This window comes from Myripristis murdjan, chromosome 20 (assembly GCF_902150065.1).
Source record: "Myripristis murdjan chromosome 20, fMyrMur1.1, whole genome shotgun sequence".
Lineage (NCBI taxonomy): Eukaryota > Metazoa > Chordata > Actinopteri > Holocentriformes > Holocentridae > Myripristis > Myripristis murdjan.
The window spans coordinates 16,065,820-16,088,382 of NC_043999.1; the positions used below are offsets into that span (position 1 = coordinate 16,065,820).

The window sequence follows — 22,563 nt, forward strand, 5'->3', positions numbered from 1 at the left end:
AGCAGGCCGCTAATTGACAAGTTGTTTATGCTGTCAAGTGGAAGGCTCCAAATTAAAGAGAGGACAGGCAAAATTATGAGAGGGGGAGGGGTTGGGTGCGGGGTGCAGAGGCACAACACCGCAGTAAAGTGGCTTTAGATACAGATGTGGCTGTAAAAGTTTGTTTATGGAGTTGCTTACAGCCCCAGTGGGAAATAAATGGCAGATTTTTTTTTAGGGTTTAAGTTTTAGCGCCGGGCTAATCTGCTGCGGCTCCCACCAAACCGGGTTTCATGTCTGTCTCTGGGTGGTCTATTGCCGCTGCTCAATGCCACACGCTGGGCTAATCACTAGGGTTAACCCTCATGCATGCAGTCGGCGGGGTTTTCTCCCGTTTGATCTGGCGCTTCCTTTTCTAATTCCTTTTATGAATCTATCTCTCTGTCTTCCTCTGTCAATATCCTTCACTGTTGTCATCGGTGCATTTTTTTTTTATCCTCCTCGCGCTTTGAAGCCAGCGCTCCAATGCTACTGCAGGGGTTTTACATGAATGCTGGCAGTCACAGAGACGCCTTAACTTCAGACTCAGAGGAGTGACAGCCACCCGTCCAAGACATTAGCGAACAAAGACTTGAACGTTAACAGGTCTGCCGTGGTTCTGATTAGCAGGAGGAGGTAACAGGCACCGTGTGTTTCGTTAGAGGTTGTCACCAGAAGCCCAGCATCAGATTAGCAACAGTGTTAATTACGCCAACTCAAAGGAGATGGCTGTGTGCTCAACAGTCGTTTTCACAAAGCCCCAGTCTTTGTTGTGGGTGAGTGAGAGGCCGCTACAGGAGACAGATGGCGGCGTGTGAGCTGTTCAGTCCTGTGTTGCACCGTGGGTATTCTGAGCTTCAGATCCCACCACGATACAGTGCACAAATACAGAGTATTTATGCCGTGCTCTGTTTGAATGCACAATCACTAAAAATGGGACATTCAGGTGATTAAGCTGGCGGTTCTGTAGCCTACTTGCAGTGTTGCACATTAAATTCTGACCCATTATTTTTTTTAACTCCCTAACTTTTCTCATTTTTCCCAAGTGCAGTTTATCCATGTAGATAGTTTCCTCTTTCGTACTCATTTAGGGTGGATAGATACACTCTGCTGGTGTTCTATGGGCGGAAAGAGTTCCCATTGAAACTCTGCACCTCCGAGGGCAGTGTATTATGCCGCATATCTGTTCACTGCAAAACTCTCCATCTTAACAAGTCCTTTAGTCTCCTATTTCGTCTTGTTTGTCGTAAAACAAGTGCGAAAAAAAACTCTGCCAGTTTGATAATTTCTTCAAACAGCAATTCCCCGATACTAATGGCCTGATCTTCTGCCTTGTTTCAACATTTACACTTGTTCTCATAAAATATCCTGAACCAAGTGAAACTACATTGGAAGCCAGTGGGATTACTTCATCCAGCTGGCAGATTTTTCCACTTGTTTTCAGAAATATTTGATTTTTACCACTGAATATGAGACTAAATCTCTAACACAGGTGTTGCTGTTGAGTTTCTCGCATGTAAATTTTTGTCATTTTGCTCTCCATAAAATATTACCCATCCAGCCCCGTTGTATGGGCGTGAAGGGAGACAGGGAAGATGGCAGCAGACTCACCAAATCCCACGCTAGCTATCTGGGAGGACAAACTGCACCAGGCGGAAGAGGGAAAATATATATGTTTTTGTATTGTGGGTGAAGTGCTTCTATAACTCACATGTCAGCCTTATTTTGCACCATAAAGTTAACACTTAATGAGGACAGACTTCATTATAGCCTCAATGCCAGAGATGATCAACCACTGTGATTTGTCATGATGCCTCTGCTCCTTACAGCCCACTTATGTTTATCAACGTTTTAAACACATAAGTCATTTACATCTCTGCTTCAGGCGGTACCCGTCTGCATTGCCTCAAAGCACCGCCCATGCAGCACAGCCTTTTCAGTAATGCAGACTAGTTTTCATACCAATGTGTATTTCTCTGGTCACGCTTCGCGGACTCTTGCAGGACAAAGTGTTTCTGTACCATAAAAATGGCCGTTCTCAACCGAAATGTAAGATTTCCCCCCCTTACGTGTAATTTTCGCTCCAGTTTGGTTGAAAACAAGACCTATGGAGGTATACTTGCCCTCCGAGTGCTGCTCTCTCCTTGTCCCATGCTAACTGTTCATCTCCGCTCTTCGACATGATTCACTACGCTGAAGACTTTTAAGTCATAACTGTCGGAGAACAGGATGGACTCCAGTGATCCACTTCTTCATTTCAACCATTATTGCACTTGCCATCCATCTAGAGAGCACCGCTGCTGTGTGTGTGTGTGTGTGTGTGTGGGTGTGTGGGTGTGTGGGGGTGGGTTGATGCATGTGTATGTGTGTGCTGTGCTTTTTTTTTTTTTTTTTCTTTTTTTTTTTGTCTGTGTAGTGGTGGGTGGATGGATATGTGTGCCTGTGTGTGTGCAGGAGGCTTTTCCAGCAGCCCCTGCTCCCACTGTCTGCCCCTCACAGATGCATGGGGTGTCAGAGCCCCAGGGACAGCAGTTAACTTTTCTCAAAGCAAGGGGCCATTGCAGGATAATTACCGCCACACTGAAGGGGTTTATTGATGTCCACGACCAGGGCAAGGGACCCCGAGATCCTCCTGAGATGATGAGCGCCCAAAAGAAATGGTCTGTCACCCGATAAAGATTTACTGGTTGCATCGGGCGGCTCGCTATCGATTACAGTTCCCTGCACAACCTGTGCTTTTTCTGAGAGAGGGGCAATAAAACAGGTTGCCACACGGTGTATTTGTATGTGCCTGTGTGCCTGTGTGAGAGCGTGTGTGTCTGTAAGTCAGAATGAAGCACGTAGTCTCGGAAAATATTGTATCAGTGTAGCAAAATTTGTGCTTGAGACTGTAGGGCAGCCTGTATGCAGAGATGATGGTTTATGCTCCTTTTAAACAGATTAAACACCACAGGTAGCCATAGTTTATCCGCACCACTATCAGGGTGTAAAACATCACCAGCTAGAGCAATCAGGAGACTTACAGACGAATTCACTCCCCTCCCCTTAGAAACCAAGCCCTGTCCTCCCTTGCTTTCACTTCTTTGAAACCGAGCGCCGCTGGCTTCTGTAAGAGGAGCTGTCCCGCTGATACGCGTTCGCCTCCTCCTCGATAAAAAGCCCATTCTGTTGCCGAGATCTTCCCCGTGTACGCCGAATGTCACCGTGTTTGTTGCTGGAGCATCAGAGCCGTCAGACACCGCTGACATTTGGATTGCATTCAGAGTCGCAGAGTATGATATTGACACATTCAGAGGTCTCATCTGTGCCTCGCAGATATGGGGAATTAATCCTCTTGTCAAAAAATAAATAAATGTTTGAGATATATGCGGGCGCCTTGGTGGGGGCTGCTGACCTCTCCACTTTTTCTCCATTTCTCTCTCATTTTCTTTCATTACCTTATTTTAAGATCTCAATCTGTCTTTATTATAAGAGACTGATAATGAATAAATGATGTAACCAAGCATTTAGACTGAGCTTTCTTTAACATACTGAGTTGCCACATATCAGTGATCATAGCTTAATGATAGCGATGAGTTAATTACTTAAGATCTGTAATGATTTAAAGACCTTTCTCATCATGTACGCCCAGCGATTAGTCTTGTAATCTTTGTTGCCATTCTTCTTTTTTTTTTTTTTTTACATCACACATGCCTGAATTAAATCCAAGTCAAATGTTTTCTTAATCGTTTAGTTATGCAGAGTTGCATCCTTTAATATATATTTACAACGCCATGTAGCAGAATGCAATTTGTGGGCAATTTGTTATCCATTGTGTTTCTTTTTCTGCCTCTAATATGACTCCTCTCTTCCCATGTCCAGGGGTGTAATTTCCTCTGTGGATGGAGGAAATATGCCCCACCTCCACTTCTGAAAATTGCTATTTTGTCCCCCCCAACACTTTCTGTCCTGTCCACCTCCCTGTGCACACTTTTTATACAGCGACAAAACACAGTATTTATCTTCTGTAAACACTATTTCTATATTTGTATCCATATAGAAATGGAGAAGTGCTATTTGTAGAAATGTTGTTTTTAGGGTGTCTGCTAATACAAAGTTAGGACGGTAATTTTAGTATAAACCTTTAATTAATTTATTTATTTATTATCATAGTTATCCCCTGACCATGCTTTTAATAATGCAGTATCTCTTAGTATTAATGTTTATGCATTAATTGGCAATTGTGATTAGTGGATGAATTGCACAAATTACATTGAATTTGTGTTTTTGCATCCTCACATATCCATTTCTTCAGACATCACAGTGCAGCAGCACCCATGGAGCTTTTTTTTTTTTGCTCAAGGGACTGATGGACCATTAATCACCACCCATCCTCTTACAGTAGAAATCAAAGCCCCAGGTTGTTGTAAGTGATCAAAACAGCAACCTGTCTATCATTAGTCAGCCCCCAACCCACATCCATCCTATCAGTCACCTTCACCACCACTAGGCTCGCCGCTACACCGCCACACTATCTAAACGATGATTTCTATGAAGCCATATTTCTATGAAACAAATATGCCTGCCTGCTTTAATCAATAGCTCTACAGACAACAGGAATGAGTTCAAAGTTCACTGAGGGTGTTTTTTTTATGATGGAGCAATAAGCTTGAAAAAAGTTTTGAAATCAGGCAGTTATACCAGTTCTTTTTTTCCTCTTCCAATTTACATCTTACACAGAAGACAGCCGCAGCAAAGACAGTGCTACGAAGATAAAGGACATTTCTCTAGAAGGTTGTGGGTTTGTAATTTTGCCAGCTGCTGGAGATGAGTGATGGCTTCATTTTTCCCGGGGAGAAACAGTGGCGTGTCAGTGGGCTGATGTGTTTCACTTCAGCTGATCTGGGTGCAAGGCCAGGCCCTTCTCATGGGCGACAGATTAGTTTCCTTTTCACAGACGTCGGGAGACGACACTGAGAAGACACAGGACAGTGCTGAGGGACGCTGCTGACGGATGACAACCATCCCGCTATCCTTATTGTCTTCCTGTTTATCTGTGTCTCTCTCCCTAGAGTCAACACTCTCTTTTTCTGGGGCTGTGTTACTCTTTACCACTAGAAGGATCACTAGTCCAACTAAACAGTGCAGAATACACAGCTTATTTGAGGTTACATAATATACCAGAGGTGTCTTGATGTGATTATTTTTCTATTTAAGGCTATAAAGGCTTATTAATTTGGCCATCTAATTGTTGGATATATTCATCTATGGCCTTGGTGAGTTAGGATTCGATGGAGAGAAGGTGTGGAAACTTCTTAACACATCAAAATTGAAAATACTGGTTTCAGTGCTGACTACAGTGATGATTGTCTGACAGTCCAAGAAGGCTACTGCCTGCAAAATGTTTTTTAATCTCTCTCTATCAGGCGATAAACCTGTTGCCTTCGCGTCTCTGGCACCACTCTCTTCTTCTTTTTTGCTTTTCCTGTCCAATCAAGCTGGACTCCACCTCAGTCCGGTTACACAGAATTACCAGAAACAAGGAGAAAGGTTTCTCCCGTGAAAGCCAACCGTTTTTCTTTGGGTACAAAATGATGAATCAATCCCATTTCTTCTGTTTTTTCGGCAATTCCAGGTGGATTGAGCCAGCTCATTTTTTTTTTTTTTTTTTGAAGGCACTCTCAATTACCACAAACACACACAACCAGAGCCAGCAGTAGCCCACTTAGTCGGTATGTTGTGTTACCCATTATTGTATTGGCAAAACAGACAAATGGGGAGACACACCAGCCTCATGAATTTCCCCTCTGGTTTAGGTGTGTGTCTGTATGGTACGGGTGTTTGCACTTGCAGAAGGGCTTATATCATACGGTTTTGAGTACTAACAGCCAGTTTAATCATATTACATCTCTAATTTATTCCCAATCAATCACTAATGCACTTTGATCATTTTTTTTTCTGCCATGTGTTAAGAACTGTAAATATATATTTGTGGCTGTAGTAATAAATTACTGAAACCGATGAATAAGTAATGTTTCCCGCTGGCCCAGGAGAAGCTTCACTTGCTAATGCTGAACACTACAGAACGACACTAAAACATTCAAAATACAGCTCATGTCTAGCTGTCACTTACTCATGTCTGGCTGTCAAAAGCATCAAGCAACACAGGAGTAGTGGGACGGCGTTTCAGAGGAGGACGCCGTACGCTAAACGCTCACGTTGGCTTCTAAAAATGTGTCAAAACTCCAAAGCGTTGCCTCAGGTGAATTCGACGAAACAGAAACGTCCCGTCACGATCAGCGACTCACCGTGTTGCCAGTGTGCGCGCCGACAGTGTGTTCTTGCATCGCTGTGTGTATTATGGGCGCCGGTGCGTGCGTGTTTGTGTCCGCGCTCTGATTCTTTGCAAGGAGGGAGTTTTAATTGCCCTCTTACTAACTTTTAATAAGGCCTTTCGTGAGACTGTTCCTCCAGAGGGTAGCAGGGTAGACCATCGCTTGGCAGATGCCAGGACAGCTCAGGGAATAGGCCCCTGTCACGTCATTTCCACCGTAATCCACTGCGACCCCTAATGTTATGGATTTTATGGATTATGCGTGGACTTATGGCATGGCAATGTATAAACACACACATACACGTACAGAGACCCTCACACATGCAAACAGACTCAAAGCATAAATATGCATATCCCCACATGCACACAGACATATACACACACCCGTGCACACTTACTGTAGCTACACACACACGAAGAACACCCAATTAGCTCCTCTGTAGGGAGATATTGCTCATCTGATAGGGAAAGTAAAAGAGGAAAAAGAGGGAGGAAGATTGTGGGGGCGTGTGTGTGCTGTTGGGAATCTAGGACAGGGTGAAAGAAGAACTAATCTCTTGCTATCTCTCTCTATCTCTCTGTTTCTGTCTCTCCCCCCCCCCCCTCTCTGTGGTCCAGCGTTATTCTGGTACTGATAAAACTTTGCTCGCACATGACAGTGCATCCCTCTTTGCACTGCCTTCCACCTCTCCGTCTCGCGCATATCTATCTTTAAGCGAGTCGACTCCCAGGTTTTCAGATGTCTCTCAGATGTCTGTCTCTCCTTCCTCCCCTCCATCTCTCATGTCTCTCTCTCTCTCTCCATTCACTGGGTTCCCCTCCCTCTTTTTGAGTGCCTTTACAGTTGCCTTCTGTGAATTGCGTGGCCTCAGACACACAGTCCTGATCTTATATTAATAGCGCTTCGCTCCCTCACTCGCCACACACACTCGTACAGCACATACAACCCATACGCTGTATTGCTCTCTCTCACACACACACAAGCTGTTTTATCATTTGTTTACACTGCGCTTCGCCTTCAAGCGGGGCGACAGGGGGAACGAAACTCTCCTCATGTCCTAGTTTGCTTGCAGTGCGGGGCTGTTGGGTATTACATTGTGTCCTTCTTAGTTTGAGCCCGGCTCGTTGGGAGAGCGGGGATTAATTCTCTCCGGCTGTGCATGGTTCTTCCACGGATCGATAGAACCAGTCGCTACCTGTTTGAGAGGGAGGGCACCACGCTGTTTGTTTTGACCACGGGAGGGCAGCTTCTGTGAAGTAGCATTAACAATACACACAGTACATCAGGGCAGTCACAGGGCAAACAAAGTGAGCAAAGTGCTGTGTGTGTGTGTGCGTTCTTGTGATTGTTTGTGTGTACTTGAGGGACCTACATGCATACCATATAGTGTGTAGGCATATGTGTATGTGTGTGTGTGTGTGTGTGAGTAATAGAAGATTACAAAACACTCTGTTGCCTGTGGAGAGGAGGAGCGCCGCAGTCTTTTGGGCCAAGCCGGGCTTGATAAAGTGTGCAGGTCACTGTGGCAGGCGGGGCCGTCCATGCCACCGCCTGCTCAGAATCAATAAGGGCGCAGGAGGGGGGACGCCTCAGAGGGCCTGTCAGCGCTCACGCCAGCTTGATGCCTGGGTGAGTCGCCCTCTTCACGGCCAAGGTCAGCTGTAGTTATGAAGAGGTGGAGGATTTGCACTAGGTAAACACACTGTCCGCTCACTGAGAATACAAAGCAGGCGCACCGCGATAACTGTCTGTTAAATAAGAGCCGGCTGATACAAGAAAGAGGCCGTGGTGGAGGCTGGAGAGAGAATGAGAAAGAGAGAGAGTGGGCAAGAGCTGGTTAAGTGGAGAGAGAAAGAGAGAGAGAGAACGGGAGAAGGCAGAAAGAAATGGAGAGAGCAAAATTAACTCAGAAAGAAAACTTTGGGATAAAATGGAGAAAAATGCAAAAAGGACAGAAATTGTGCTGAGAGATGTCTAGCCTAGTGGTGAAAGTTGCAATATAATACTTTGATCTTTTTTCCTGCTGAAACAGGTCATTTGGGTGGGGCACACAGAGGTGCGCTATTATGAATCCCACCAGAGTTCTTGGCAGGATATGTCCACTCAATTTACTGTTAAGGGTAATGTTACAGTCAGGTGAGGGCTCTCACCCACCAAAAGTCACAAGTAAAGCCACAATCAAATGGCATTTTGAGAGCTTCTGATGTATTCCCTGTTGAAACTAATTGTTGGGACGGGGCTTAAGACAGAAAGGCATCTTTCAAAAGTGTAAAGCAGTGAGTGATCAGATAAAAATGTGATAAAAAGAGTGATGCTCTCACTGGTTGATTTTTTTTTCACACCTACTCATTCAAAATGTTGTTGGCATTGAAGATACACTTTATTCCAGAATGTAAAAGTAATTGGATCAAATTTAGTCAGTTCTTTTGAATTTATTGTTAAATAAGTTATTATTCTGGTATTGCTAACTAGCAGTTAAGGAAGAAAAAAAATTTATTTCATTGTGACTCAAAGATTCAGGCAAAGATCAAATGCCACTGTCTCAACAACAGAAAAAGTGCTGAGGGGGATTGGGCTGCCCTCACAGAGAGCAAGAGAAAGCAGAATTAGACACAAAGAGGGAGCAATTCAGAGAAAAAATGAAGACCTCCATTGTTATCTGAGAAAGTAGATAATGGCCCAGTTTGTTGAATGAATGAATCATCAGCTGAGTGTTTGGACGGTGGCTGTAATTTCATCGGAGGTGATTATCATTCACTCAAACAGTTCACTCCTCATTCAAAAAGGCCAGAAGCTCCTCTCTCTCTCTCTCTCTCTCTCTCTCTCTCTCTCTCTCTCTCTCTCCCTCTCCCTCTCTCAAGGCACATTTCCGTGGCACTGATTAATGCATGCAGTGATTACAGTTTAATAGAAATTACGGTTTCATATTTCATTAGAAATCCTCTATTCGACTCATTCCAGATGAGAGAGCACAGATTAGTCAACTGATGTTGTTTGATGAGCAAAAGCATTTGTGTGTTGATGGGACACACTCAGCTCACTAAATCCATCTGTAGATAATGGCAGGAGAATTCAAAAGAATTAAATGATGGATTACATTTGTGAGGCACTTTTCTAATATCCTCAAGTACCATCTATCTATCTATCTATCTATCTATCTATCTATCTATCTATCTGTCTATCTATCTTTCTGCCTTAGACACTGGTATTATTTGACCATTGAGGTTAGCAGCTTCTTCTAGCGTCTACTCTGCATTTTTCATGGTGTTGCACCGGTGGGATTTGTGAGAAATTGAGCAAATGTTTTCAGAGTTTCATGCAGTCAAAGATAGTGGAATGAGTAAATGCATATTCCCCTGTTATTGAGGGCTTTTATCAGGTCCTAGGTTTCTTTTTGCTCTTCAAAATACATGCACATGGATTTATGGGAAAGGTCAAGAAACACAAACAGTGCTGTTTGTGTGAGGCAGTTGTCTTGACCATGGTTAACCCTCCTGTTATGTTCAAATTTAGTTAACATCTTTTATGTTTGGGGTCAATTTGACCCCAGCAGTTTAAACCTCCACAAAATTATTGTAACTGAAATTGTTACCAAAGTTTATGTGTCACTTTACTTTATGTTTCCTCCCACCCCACCCCCACTTATACGTCCAGTATTCATGTTACGCGACTATAAAAAAATATGCAAATCACCCTAAAATCTCACTGATTGACCTAAAATTGGAAAGAAATATTAATTTTTGGTGTTTTAATGGCATTATATTATTTCTAAGTACAGATTATTTGTTATTTATAACCGATGCGTACAAAGTGTGTACAGGACATTGAAAACATATCATCATGTGAATTTCATGTTTACCCGGTATTACCCGTTAAATTAGGAAAACTCATTAAATATGAAGCCAAAAACAGCAACAAAAAAAATGATGTTAATCATTTATTGAAAGACATATTGACTGGGGTCAAATTGACCCCAAACATAATAGGAGGGTTAAATTTGTTTATGATAATTATACTAAGGCATCAACATTTGTAAATCAGTTGGACTGGATTATTTAGGAATATGACACTTTTGCTCCAAGCTGCAGCCTCAGTCTGACCCGCCTCTGCCTGCACTCTCTGAACTCCACAGGTGAGGTGCTTCGTCTGGGCAGGATCTCGGGCCACACGGTGAACGGCGGCTGGTCGTCCTGGAGCTCCTGGTCCCAGTGCAGCAGAGACTGCAGCCGGGGCATCCGCAGCCGCAAGAGGACCTGCACCAACCCGGAGCCCCGGTACGGGGGTCAGGCCTGCCTGGGACCTGCACAGGAATACCAGGAGTGTAACATCACCCCCTGTCCAGGTAAGCCATGCACGTAAACACAACCATGCACCCACACACACACATTTCACACACACAATGCAGGGCATGCACACAGGCTGAAGTCATTTATTTACCTCCACACCAACGCATTGGGACAATAGTAACCTTTTGTGATTGCAGGGCTCAGCATTGTCCTCTGCACGTGTGGCAAAAGTCGGTAGCGGCTAACGGACACACTCGCGCTGCACTACCCAAACGTACTGACAGGATTTGATTTTTATTGGAGTTTATGTGAGTAATGAATAAAGAAATCTAGAAGTGACAGCGACAAAATTTCCCTACCACTGACAAATCACCAAGAGCCACAAAAGAAATCAGTTGCAGATAAGAGGTGTGACGAAGACCCCAATTTACACCAGGAATCAGAGAGACAATCCCTGTGGCGCCCCAGTGTGTAATTACATTGCTGGGTAATTATGCTGCCAGCTACGGAAGGCCTTATTCTGTTGTGAAAAGCCCTGAGACAATGCATTTTCTCCAGTCTTCCAGTGGAAGACAGCAAGTGGAAGCTTTCTAATTAAAAGAATACTCTGTCTGACAAGGGAGGTAATGTGCTGTCTAAATGGAAATCCACTGCTTAGTTTGGTCTAAAGCACACCTGGTATCCAGCACGGGCGCCGAGCAGACAAGCAGGACTTTGTCTCAGATGATTATTAATCAAGCGCCCCGGAGAAAGGCTTAGGTCTCCCACTAAAAGCCCGGATCTGCACATTGTCTCCAGCAGCCGCTATCTGTCTTCATAACCGCTGCCACACACTAAGCAAGCAGAGGAGACGTGAGAGTGAACGGCCATCGATACTATTTTTACAGCCTGTTAATTCATTCAGTAGAACAGTGCACCCTGCTCCGCTCCCAGCAGCTCGAGCACAGTCGCTAATAGGGGAAGCTGTTATCTGCTCTGCTCTCAGATGAAGACACACTTTGGTAGATGTGAGAGCACCAGATATGCTTTATCCAGGAGGGCTTTGCCTGCATAGTTCCCACAAGTGCTCCCCTTGACTGAAATGTCGAGTGAATGCACAATAATCCACTTTGATTTTGTGGCGCTACATCACTATGCTAATGTATGTAGTACATCTATTCTGAGATGTTGACTGTAATAATACCGCTACCCAGGTAGATGAACGACTCCAGACTCCTATCCCCCAAAGGGACCGACTTAACCCAGCCTGAGTAGCAATGAATACTAATGCAGCCTCAATTAGCACCCCTCTGAAAGTGAGATATTATTTTGAGGCAGGCAGACCGTGCCCGCAGACCACTTGTAATCCTCCTGTCGCTAAGCCAGTTCTTTTTAAATGCGTTAGTGCACTGTGAAGGAGAGGGATAGGGAGAAAGGTGTTATGCCTGCCATCCATCTGGTTTGGAAACAAATGAATCCGCGTGTTTCTCGCGTCTGTGGCTGAGATGAGACGATCCGTCATCGCAGTCCAGGAATCGACTGATGTGTCACTTTGTGATAAAGAAATTACACTGAGATGACAAAAAGCATCGGCAACTTCAATTACCTGCGCGGCGCTGCCAGCCTGCCTTGGGTCTTTAAAAGCAATTCGAAAGTGGTCCAGAAAAGGGGAATCTCTCTGCCACACAATGAAGTGAGGTTTTATCCAGATGATTGGCAAAGGATTCTTAACTCTGTTGTTGTGACTAATGGCCACAAATTGCATACCACTTTATTGCTCTTTTTCCTCTCTGCCTCGCTCCTTATCCATCTATCCATGTGTTTTCTCACGTTTGTGTGTGCATGCGTGTGCTTGTGTGGATGCACTGATTTTGTCATGTGTTTGCGTGTTTGCCACGGTGTTATGTTTTGTCCCTCGGCACAACAAGAGGAGAGGAACAACAACAAGGACTGTGATGGTTTATTTACCTTCATTAATCAGAGGAGAGGCAGCTGAAGGGGAGGGGGGTCAGCGAGTGTTGCTATAGCAGCTTGTTGAAACACACGCCCTGTCATATGCGCACACAAGCGCACACACACACACATTCAAATTACTTCATATTTCCTTGTCACACATTACTGTTTCATAAAACGTCTCCCACTGACTTCCAATCATTTAAAGTTCAGATGAAATGGTCTTTTAAAAATGACCTGGAACATAAATCCTAGAGAACATGGAAATGAGAAAGTCAGTAGATGTTCTCCCGGAAAACAAGAGACTGAGGACTTTATGAATATTCTGTTATCATATATCAACACAGAAGTGAAACAGTACAAATGTCATCACACAGATTTTCATGATACCTTTTGAGCATGAACATAACGTTGCATCACATTTTTACATTCATTATTTTACACCATTTCGCATTAAATCTGTGATATAATGTAGCAAAGGAAAAATTTTGATCGGCTGGACTGAAGATTTTTCCATGCTGTTCGTGTGTTTAGTGGACGGCAGCTGGTCTTGCTGGTCCTCCTGGTCCAAGTGCTCTGTGACATGCGGAGGAGGACACTACATGAGGACACGGACCTGCAGCAACCCCCCGCCTGCCTACGGAGGGGACATTTGCCTGGGCCTGCACACAGAAGAGGCACTGTGCAACACACAGCCATGTCCAGGTACACACATCTCTCACCCACACACGCACACACACACCACTTAGTGATAAGCAGCTTAAGGCCCTGACTTGCCTGCCAGTCAATCACCAGTTCATTTCTTATTTTCTCTTCGCTTCATGCACTCCATCTCTCTCCCTCTCTCTACATTTCGCTGCCCCCTCAGAGTCAGTCATGCATGACTAAAATCCACATGTGCTTGAGCGCACACACACATGCAAACGCATACATACATGCACACTGTACAGGCTGTGTGACATTCGTGATGTTACTGTTTCCAGAGAGTTGGTCCAGCTGGTCTGAGTGGTCGCAGTGTGACTCCAGCGGCTCCCAGTTGCGTGTGCGTCACTGCGATGTCCTCTTTCCCACTGGAAACCAGTGCTCAGGAAACAGCAGCGAGACCAGGCCCTGCCCTCCAGACTCCAACTTAATACCAGGTGCACACATACACAACCACACACACACACACACACACACACACACACACACACACGAATATCTATATGTGAGCACAAGCACACACAGGATATTAAATTTGAGCGCCCACATATCTTCATCACCGCCCACCACATGCCTAAAGCAGTACTTCAGCTTTTTAAGAAGCCTATAATAATGGGATACTTTATTGATCCCCGTAAGGAACTTGTCTCAGGTCAGAGGTCAGGATCAGCTACAGAACAGAACCCCTTGAGATGGTAGATATTTAGTGACTTGCTCAAGGGCAATTAATTGCAGCAGATGACTCATGTCTGCCTGTGAAAAAAAGCATTTCCATCAGTTCTCTAACTGTTTCAGATTTAGGAAGCAAATAAAGGAAAGAGGCAGACTGTCTGCTGAAATTTGAGCATCGTTTTTAGGAACACTGAGACCTTTGTGGAGTTTTTCAAGACAAAGATAAAATAACCCGATCAAAGTCTCAGTGCAGAAACTTTTAATAAATGTGCTGCAATAACAAAGTCCAGCAGAAAGTGTGCAGGAGCCTTTTCCTTTCATATTTGTTGACCTTCAGCTTTTCCTCTTGCGCTCCTGTCACTTTGTTCTCACGTGTACACAAAGCTCCTCAGCTAGGTGTTGGGAGCAGAAATTGGTTGCATTCGTTAACAATGCCAGCGAAAGTCAAGTCTGAAAACACCTTGCCAAAAAAAAAAAGAAAAAAAGAAAGAAAGAAAGAAAATCAAACACTGCGCTACATAATTAGCTACACTGAACCAATAGATGGTTTTAAAGGCGCTTTTTATAAAATAGGTTTTCACTCCCGTTACCTCTGGTGACTCATGCACCCAAAATCTCCAAAACAAACTAAAGCACACAAACACTTTTTTGATACGCCGCAAGCTCAGAGAGACATCATCAAAAGTAACTGACACTGCCTGAATGCACATGCCTATACACACACACACACTTATACACCTGCTTATGCATATGCACCCTGCATACACTAAAGTATTGATATCTGCCCAGACAAGCGTCTCCCTATTGACAGTCAGTAATGTGAGACACCCAGGAGCATTGATCTGTGTTACAAAGGAATCATTAGAGTAGCTTCTCACTCCAACAGAGGTTTGTTGTGTCATTCACACTGGATCACTAGAAACACAAAACACTCTGCAACTACTGTAAAATGTGCTATTAAACTGAACCCTAGTATGGATTTCACTGTCAACGAATACGCAGGTCACCTTACAATTTGTGTGGGTTGCACCTTTAGACTCGGAGAAGTGCGAAGAGTAAATATTTGAGTGTCACAGAAATTTGTAACATTTCTGTATTAATTAGCAGGGATATAATGGTGGGCTATGTACTCATGAGAAGCCGTCACAGGTTTTTATAGAATTACCCGTTTGCCTTTATGCCTTATCATCCATCCCCTTTAATGGGAAAGGTAGTCCATTAAGGTTCATTAGCAACGTCTTGTACTTCATTTCCTTTAATGAGAGCTGATACTTTTCATAAACCACTCCAGGTGCCACACTTGTGATTAGCTCGACGAGTTTTATGATAATCTGTTTCATATTGAGTACAGCTTTCATCTCCACACTCACCTTCAAGGGTACAATTTGTCAGGCTAACAAGAGCGTGTGTGTGAATGCTTTCTATTTTTCTTTCCCCTAATTCTTCTCTGCCTTTTCGCCGGTCTCTCTCTTTCCTCAGAAGTCTCAATCGCACGCTCCAGTCAGGACGAAAGGCGCTGTGGAGGTAATTTCAGTGTGTGTGTGAGTGTGTGTGTGTGAGGAAAAAGACAAAAAGACATAAAGGAGGGTTGACAAATATTCATCTTGAACGCCACGCAATTATCCCTCACACTGGCATTCTTTCTCTTTAACACCTGGGTTGGTGTGTGCATTTTCATTTTGCTCCATTCAAGGAGTGGATTTTTTTTTTAAGTCCAAAATAGGAAACTTTTTAAAGTAAAATGTTCAGACAATAGACGCTATGTGCAGTACAGCTTCAATTTACATTTCCAGTTATACCAAGTGACAGGTAATTACCACCACCCACACTCTCTCTCCGCGTCTCTCTTTCCCACCAGATTTCAACCTTTTCCACATGATCGCCGTGGGGCTGAGCAGCTCCATCCTGGGCTGCCTGGTCACCCTGCTGGTCTACTCCTACTGCCAGCGCTACCAGCAGCAGTCCCACGACGCCACCGTCATCCACCCTATCTCGGCCGCGCCGCTCAACACCAGCATCACCAACCACATCAACAAACTGGACAAATACGACTCCGTGGAAGCCATCAAGGTCTGTGGCTGGGTTGGCGCCGGGGTTCGCTGTGAGCTCGCTGAGAGAGGAGTGTGTTTGCATAATGTTCCCCCTAAAAGTTTCTCTAATCAGCTGGTGTCACGCTCACAGTCTCAGTCCTTTTCTCCCGATCTCAGATGTGATTAAATAGACTTCTCTGATCTTACTGCATGGATGTCACTGTAGCACCACCTCTTGTCGTGCACTGAATTTATAGACAGCCGTGCGTACTTCTTCTCTGTGTGTCTCAGTCTGTGACTCTGCTCTGTTCTGTGTTAGTGGCCATACACTGCTTTCTCATCACATACTAACGCCATTAGCAGTCGTAGAGTGTAGCTTTAGGCTGCGGGTTTAGCATCTACACCTCTCCTTGTTAAGGCAAGTTCTTTTTTATCATTGTTTCTACCGAAATGCAGATAGATGGACAAACCAGAGCCATTGACAGAGATGCAGATACCCTCATGGAACAAACAAGCTCTTAATCACTGATACCATCGGGCCTTTAGTGCCAGGGAGAGCCGGTCATTAGTGCTTGTCCACAGCTTGTCCAGGCTCCAATTGGGCTTACTGCGGGAATTCCCAGTGATGTGAATTGGGGAGGTTTAACACGCCGTGTAGTTTTCTGAGCTAAAAAGGAGCTCCAAGAACACGCAGTGCATGTGGACCTGTGATGATGCTAATGTGACACCTGATCATTCGCAGTTTAGCGCACTGTAAAACAGTGGCCATGCCTGCACATGCAAGACAGCCTGTCTATGAATTTTAATTTTATCGGAAAGTGGGGGTTTAAAGGTGCACTATGCAAAATTGCCAAAATTGCCAAAATTGCCGTAGAAGGTCCTGGGTTTGATTGCCAGCAGGCTGGCCAGGGACCTTGCTGTGTGGAGTTTGCATGTTCTCCCTGTGTCTGTGTGGGTTTCCACTGGGAGCTTCAGGAAATTAGAGAGACTAAATTGCCTCCAGGTGTGATTGTGTGTGTCTGCTCTGCGATGGCCTGGCAACCTGGGTGTTTCCCAACCTTCCACCCAATGAGCGCTGGGACAGGCTCCAGCGTCCCACAACTCTAATTAGATGAGTGGCTAGGAAAATGAATGAATGAATGATCAGCGCGACCACCCTTAGACCAGGGGTGTCAAACTGGTGCCATGGAGGGCCAAGAGGCTGCAGGTTTTCATTCTCACCAAAAACTCCTCCAGGTGATTTCACTGATTACCTCACTTTAAAGCAGAGGGGAGGGACTAATCAGTGAAATCACCTGGTGGAGGTTTTGGTTGGAATGAAAACCTGCAGCTTCTCGGCCCTTCATGGCACCAGTTTGACACCCCTGCTTTAGACTCAGCTGACTCCGTGATAAGTGATGCGCTCATTCCATGTTTGTGTCAGTTGAGTCTAAACAGTCCCTGCCTCAGCTGACCTTCAATTTTGCATAGTGAACCTTTGAAATGTTACAGCGTAATGGAATAATTTCTTGACAGCAGCAAATGAATAAACAAATCAATAAATACATTGATTTTAACTCAATAATTTTCAGTAGAGAAGGCTGTCTCGCTGTAGAGAGTGAAGATGGAAGATATTTCTGGACGTACAGTACAGGCCAAAAGTTTGGACACACCTTCTCATTCAATGCGTTTTCTTTATTTTCATGACTATTTATATTGTAGATTCTCACTGAAGGCATCAAAACTATGAATGAACAAATGTGGAGTTATGTACTTTTTTTGCAATTTTCCGGACTGACTGACCTTCATTTCTTAAAGTAATGATGGCCACTCGTTTTTCTTTAGTTAGCTGATTGGTTCTTGCCATAATATGAATTTTAACAGTTGTCCAATAGGGCTGTCGGCTGTGTAGTAACCTGACTTCTGCACAACACAACTGATGGTCCCAACCCCATTGATAAAGCAAGAAATTCCACTAATTAACCCTGATAAGGCACACCTGTGAAGTGAAAACCATTTCAGGTGACTACCTCTTGAAGCTCATCGAGAGAATGCCAAGAGTGTGCAAAGCAGTAATCAGAGCAAAGGGTGGCTATTTTGAAGAAACTAGAATATAAAACATGTTTTCAGTTATTTCACCTTTTTTTGTTAAGTACATAACTCCACATGTGTTCATTCATAGTTTTGATTCCTTCAGTGAGAATCTACAATGTAAATAGTCATGAAAATAAAGAAAACGCATTGAATGAGAAGGTGTGTCCAAACTTTTGGCCTGTACTGTACATTTCTGCTACTGGTTGTGAAATATGACTGTGGAAGCAAAAACCGACTCACCAACATGGGCTGGCATACCAGCTTCCAACCATTAGCTGGCTAGTTTTAACCTCTGGCACACTTGCTGTTCATGAGCAGGTAGTGCATTTGCTAGGGTTAAGGTATAAACCCTAGTCCCCTCATTGGGACTCATTTATTCAGTGCAGGATAATAAGGCAAGTATTCAGTATTCAAGCACAGAAATGTGGAAATTGAGTGAACACTTGGATTTCTATTTGAAAGCCTGCAACACAGATATGAAAGTTCTTTGTAGAAATTTCAACACAGATATACCGCTGAGTGTGATTTGATACCTCGGCTCCGAGGAAACTTTTCAGAATGTAATTTCATTGCAGAGTAAAGGTTTGGGAGGTGTTCATCCGTCATGCAATTAGAGTCTAGCCGGTGAGCCCAATCCATTTTTCCGTTGCAGATAGTGGCAGATATGAATATGGACAGTGCATGTTTGGGGAAGTGAAAACACAAAAGAAACTGCATGACAAATGAACACAAATGTGCAATTTTCCATAAAGCACATTCTGCCTCCAACTTCACTCACTGCACTGAGCAGTGCAGTCACTGAGCTGAAATTTTTAACCATGAAGTGTAAAGCTGCATAATATCCATCCTTTGAGTGTTTATGGCAAAGAAGGACAAATAACTGATGCCAGATTTTAAGCTCTAATCCTGATGTTGCTGACACATTAGATATCCTTGTTATGCAGTGTGTCAGTTTCATAGGAGACAAGGACTTTTCATTTTGGTCTTCTTGGCTAACTAGATCCTTTCCAGCAGTTTATAATAAAATAGCTACAGTTTGTCACCATTTTGGCTGTAGCTGTGTGTGCAGTTTCTTACATTTCCAGGCTTCCTAGATGGCAGATTATGGCCGTAGGTTTCCTCTGAGGATGACTGTTGCCCGTTCCTCTCCTCCTTGCAGCCAGACGTGTCGGTACTCTTGCCATTGGACGACCCCGGCATGCGCCAGCCTCTCTCTGCTAACATGGGGGTGTCCATGCGTGGCCTGGAGATTTTCTACTAACCACTGACCTCTGAACTCTACAACATCCCGCCTCTTGACCCCCAACAACCTCTTGACCCCAACCACTACTTCCTCTTCCCCACCGTGCCCCTCACACTTCCTGTGGCACTTCCTGTGTGTGGCAGGTTGGAGCTCAGACTCTAGTTTCTCTTTCTCTGCTCAGACCGCTTCATCCCTCCATCCCTCCATCTCGCAGGAATTCTCCCCCCCCCCCCCCCCTCCCCTTCCAGGCTTGTGAGAAGGCAGTGTATCCCTCCCTCATTTTTTCTCTCTCAACAAGTACTGCCATTTGCATGTTTTTTCCCTGTTTGTCTCCCTTGTTTCGTCCTTCTATTTTTAGCCGTCTTAATGGTTTGATTTGATGGGTTAGCGCTGAGAGAGGAAATTCATTGTTATGCGGCTTTATTATGCGCCTCTGTTACCTCTCTATCACTAATGCCACCCCATTGTTTAAGCAGAGTTTGTTTACCGCATCAAAAACTCTGTAATCACTCTTCAGCCAATTAAAGAGGTTTAAGGCAAGAAGACAAAGTAGATGGTGCTAACAGCCGTCTTAGCACAGCTGTTTAAAAGCAGCCACGGGGCCACCTGCGGAGATACATAACCGTCTCCGGGCTGCGGGAATGTTGATTACAATTCCCTTTGTACGCAAATCACATAGTGCGATGGAGGTACACTATATGAGTTTTTGTCCAGCACACGCACTCACTATCAGTGTCAGTCAGAAGCATCCATCAGCTGCAAATGCAATATCATCAAGTGTTGAATTACACCGCCCCGAGGGACTCATCACACAATCTCTGCAAAGAATATGCACACATCCATTTGCCAAATTGCTGATGTTGTATTGAGCACCACATCAGAAACTCATTCTATGTTTACCATGTCACGCAGGCACGGAGAGATGCCCCCATGGCTCTTCCTTATTGTTTAACACACAAAATGACTCTCTATTGATCGATTTTTATGGTTTAGCGTGTCCTAGAGGACCGACAATCTGAGTGCCATAAAAGCTGCTGATGTTGGGTATTAGAGATGACAGAGGTGGACATACGGACATGCATCAAAATAATTTAGCCCTGTAGTGGTTTATCATTTTTTTCCAGCCTGTGTGCTAATGCTTTGACCTTGGCTCTGTGAAATGTATGTTTCATTCACTGAGCGGCCTCCCATTGATTTGTGTTGCTATTCTCCTATAAGCTCTAGTTTTTTTTTTCTTTCTTTTTTTGTTCTTTTGTCAGATGGATTTACTTTGCCTTGCCATGTGGGCTGAATAATCACTTGATCCATGTCTAACAAAGAAGTCCATACTGACTCTTCTCTCTCTTCTTCTTCTCTTTACCCTCTCTGTCTGCCTCTTTAATTCACAGGCCTTCAATAAGAACAATCTGATTCTGGAGGAAAGAAATAAGTACTTCAATCCACAGCTTGCCGGGAAGACCTATACCAACGCATATTTCACCGACCTCAACACCTACGATGACTATTAACCTTCGATTTGGCAATTCCGAACTCCATACCATAGTGGGAAGACCGACCCAATGGCCCATTTTGACAATATCTTCTTTCCTTTGTGCTTTGTAATGAGATTCGTGACACCATGCGTGGGAGAGTCCCACTCTGAGACTCTATGGCAGCTGGTATCCAATGAAAAGACTCTCAGTGTTGCCAACAGAGAGAAATGCCCACTTTCTCTCAGGTGCCTTGGGGTACACTTGGAAAACTCAACTTTTGGGGCAAAAAAAGGAACAAACAAAAACGTAACCTTGGCTTGAATCACTCAATGAAATGGACAACTGGATTTCTGTTTTGTTTTGTTTTTTTTTTCCTAAAGCAGATTAAAAAAAAGGGAAAAGTGACTATAAAAAAACTAAGAAAGAGAGAACTCCAAGAGATTGTGGGATAATGATCCCTTTTAACTTTCCTGTGACGCTTCTAAACACAGACCTGTGTTTGCAATGAGGGACATAACCACGAAACTGCTTTGCATGACTTCATCTGATGTGTTTTCTCTGTTGTTCTGTTTGTTTTGCATGATTGGTCGCATTCCAGGGTTTGGGGACTTGCAAGCAGCATTTGCTGGTCTTAGGTTCAGGACCGGTTTTGTCTGTTGTGTCCAGCGATGGAGGTTACAAAAAGAAAGGTTGTGGTGACGCCTGATGAATTTTTCCATCTACTGTACTATGGCAGTCTTCTCCAGATGGCTCAAAATCCACCTCCAGTCCTACAATCAGGCTGTAGATATTTGAAGTCTGTGGTCAGGTTTGTCCATGTTTTTTGTTTTATTTTATTTTCTGTTACAGGCTCTTGCAGGGTCCAGCAGCTAGCAGTGGTTGAATTATCAGTGTACAACTTTTTTTTTGTTGATTTGTCTCTTTTTTTTTTTTTTTTTTTTGCTTTTATGTTCCTGTACAGTAAGTTCAGTTTGAAGCCTATGTCTGTGGTTTTTTTCTAAGTACATTTACTCAATGTCTCAAGTGTTTAAAGAACAAAAAAAATCTTTTGAAAAGAAGAAGAAATGGTTTATGTGCGTTCAGAAAAAAAAAAAGTGATCAGGAATATTCATTACGACCTGCATCAACTTCAGTCTTTGTCACCGTACTTTTTATATTTTTTGTAAAAAAGATTTTTGAATTTTGATAGTGTTGGTTATTTCTTTGGTTTCTGAGTTGAATATGTATTTCTGAGAGCAGGATTGTGACGGCATTTACTGTACAGACGGAGTGTGGCAAAATACTCTTCTCCTGAACCCCCAACCAGATACTACGAGACGAGATTCATCCATCACGCTGAGATCTTTCTGTTCAAAGTGTACATTCATAACCAAATATTAGGTTATTCAATGGTTTAGTTGTAACTAACTCTTTTTTACATGTTTGCTTGTGTTATTGTGCATAAATTAAAAACCGCTTCGTATATAACAGACTTGTCAGATTGAGTTTTAGAGTCACTTCTGTGCGATTCTTTCCCACTGTGTCTCGCGTTTGTCAAACTTTGATGTCTTTGATTCATAAAGTCTGTTTTCTTGAATGAATGATTTAAAGATGGCACCGGCTTGAAATTGTTTTAACTGGAGCGAGGACAGTGAGATAAAGCACTGACCTTCTAAAGGACAAGTTCACCCAAAACACAAAACCATAAAAGCTCCATTTTCCTGGTGCAGTCTATCCATCCACATATTTTCTGTGTGATTTGGTGAACTTTCCAGTCTGCCGCGAGCTTCCCTGTTCCCCAGCACCCCAGTACACTCACAAACACCAAAGACACTAAAAAAC

General features: G+C 43.7%; 1 protein-coding gene across 1 annotated transcript in view; it reads left to right on the plus strand.

Moving 5' to 3' along the window:
• The window catches only part of sema5a (sema domain, seven thrombospondin repeats (type 1 and type 1-like), transmembrane domain (TM) and short cytoplasmic domain, (semaphorin) 5A), an 88,907-nt gene extending 67,287 nt beyond the window's left edge, over positions 1 to 21,620 (plus strand). The window contains exons 16-21 of the mRNA XM_030080000.1: positions 10,465 to 10,674; positions 13,085 to 13,255; positions 13,534 to 13,689; positions 15,404 to 15,448; positions 15,783 to 15,994; positions 20,659 to 21,620. Coding sequence (XP_029935860.1) covers positions 10,465 to 10,674; positions 13,085 to 13,255; positions 13,534 to 13,689; positions 15,404 to 15,448; positions 15,783 to 15,994; positions 20,659 to 20,778 — 914 coding nt within the window. The 3' untranslated portion in view covers positions 20,779 to 21,620. The remainder of the gene's footprint in view (positions 1 to 10,464; positions 10,675 to 13,084; positions 13,256 to 13,533; positions 13,690 to 15,403; positions 15,449 to 15,782; positions 15,995 to 20,658) is intronic.
• The last annotated feature ends 943 nt before the right edge of the window (positions 21,621 to 22,563 follow it).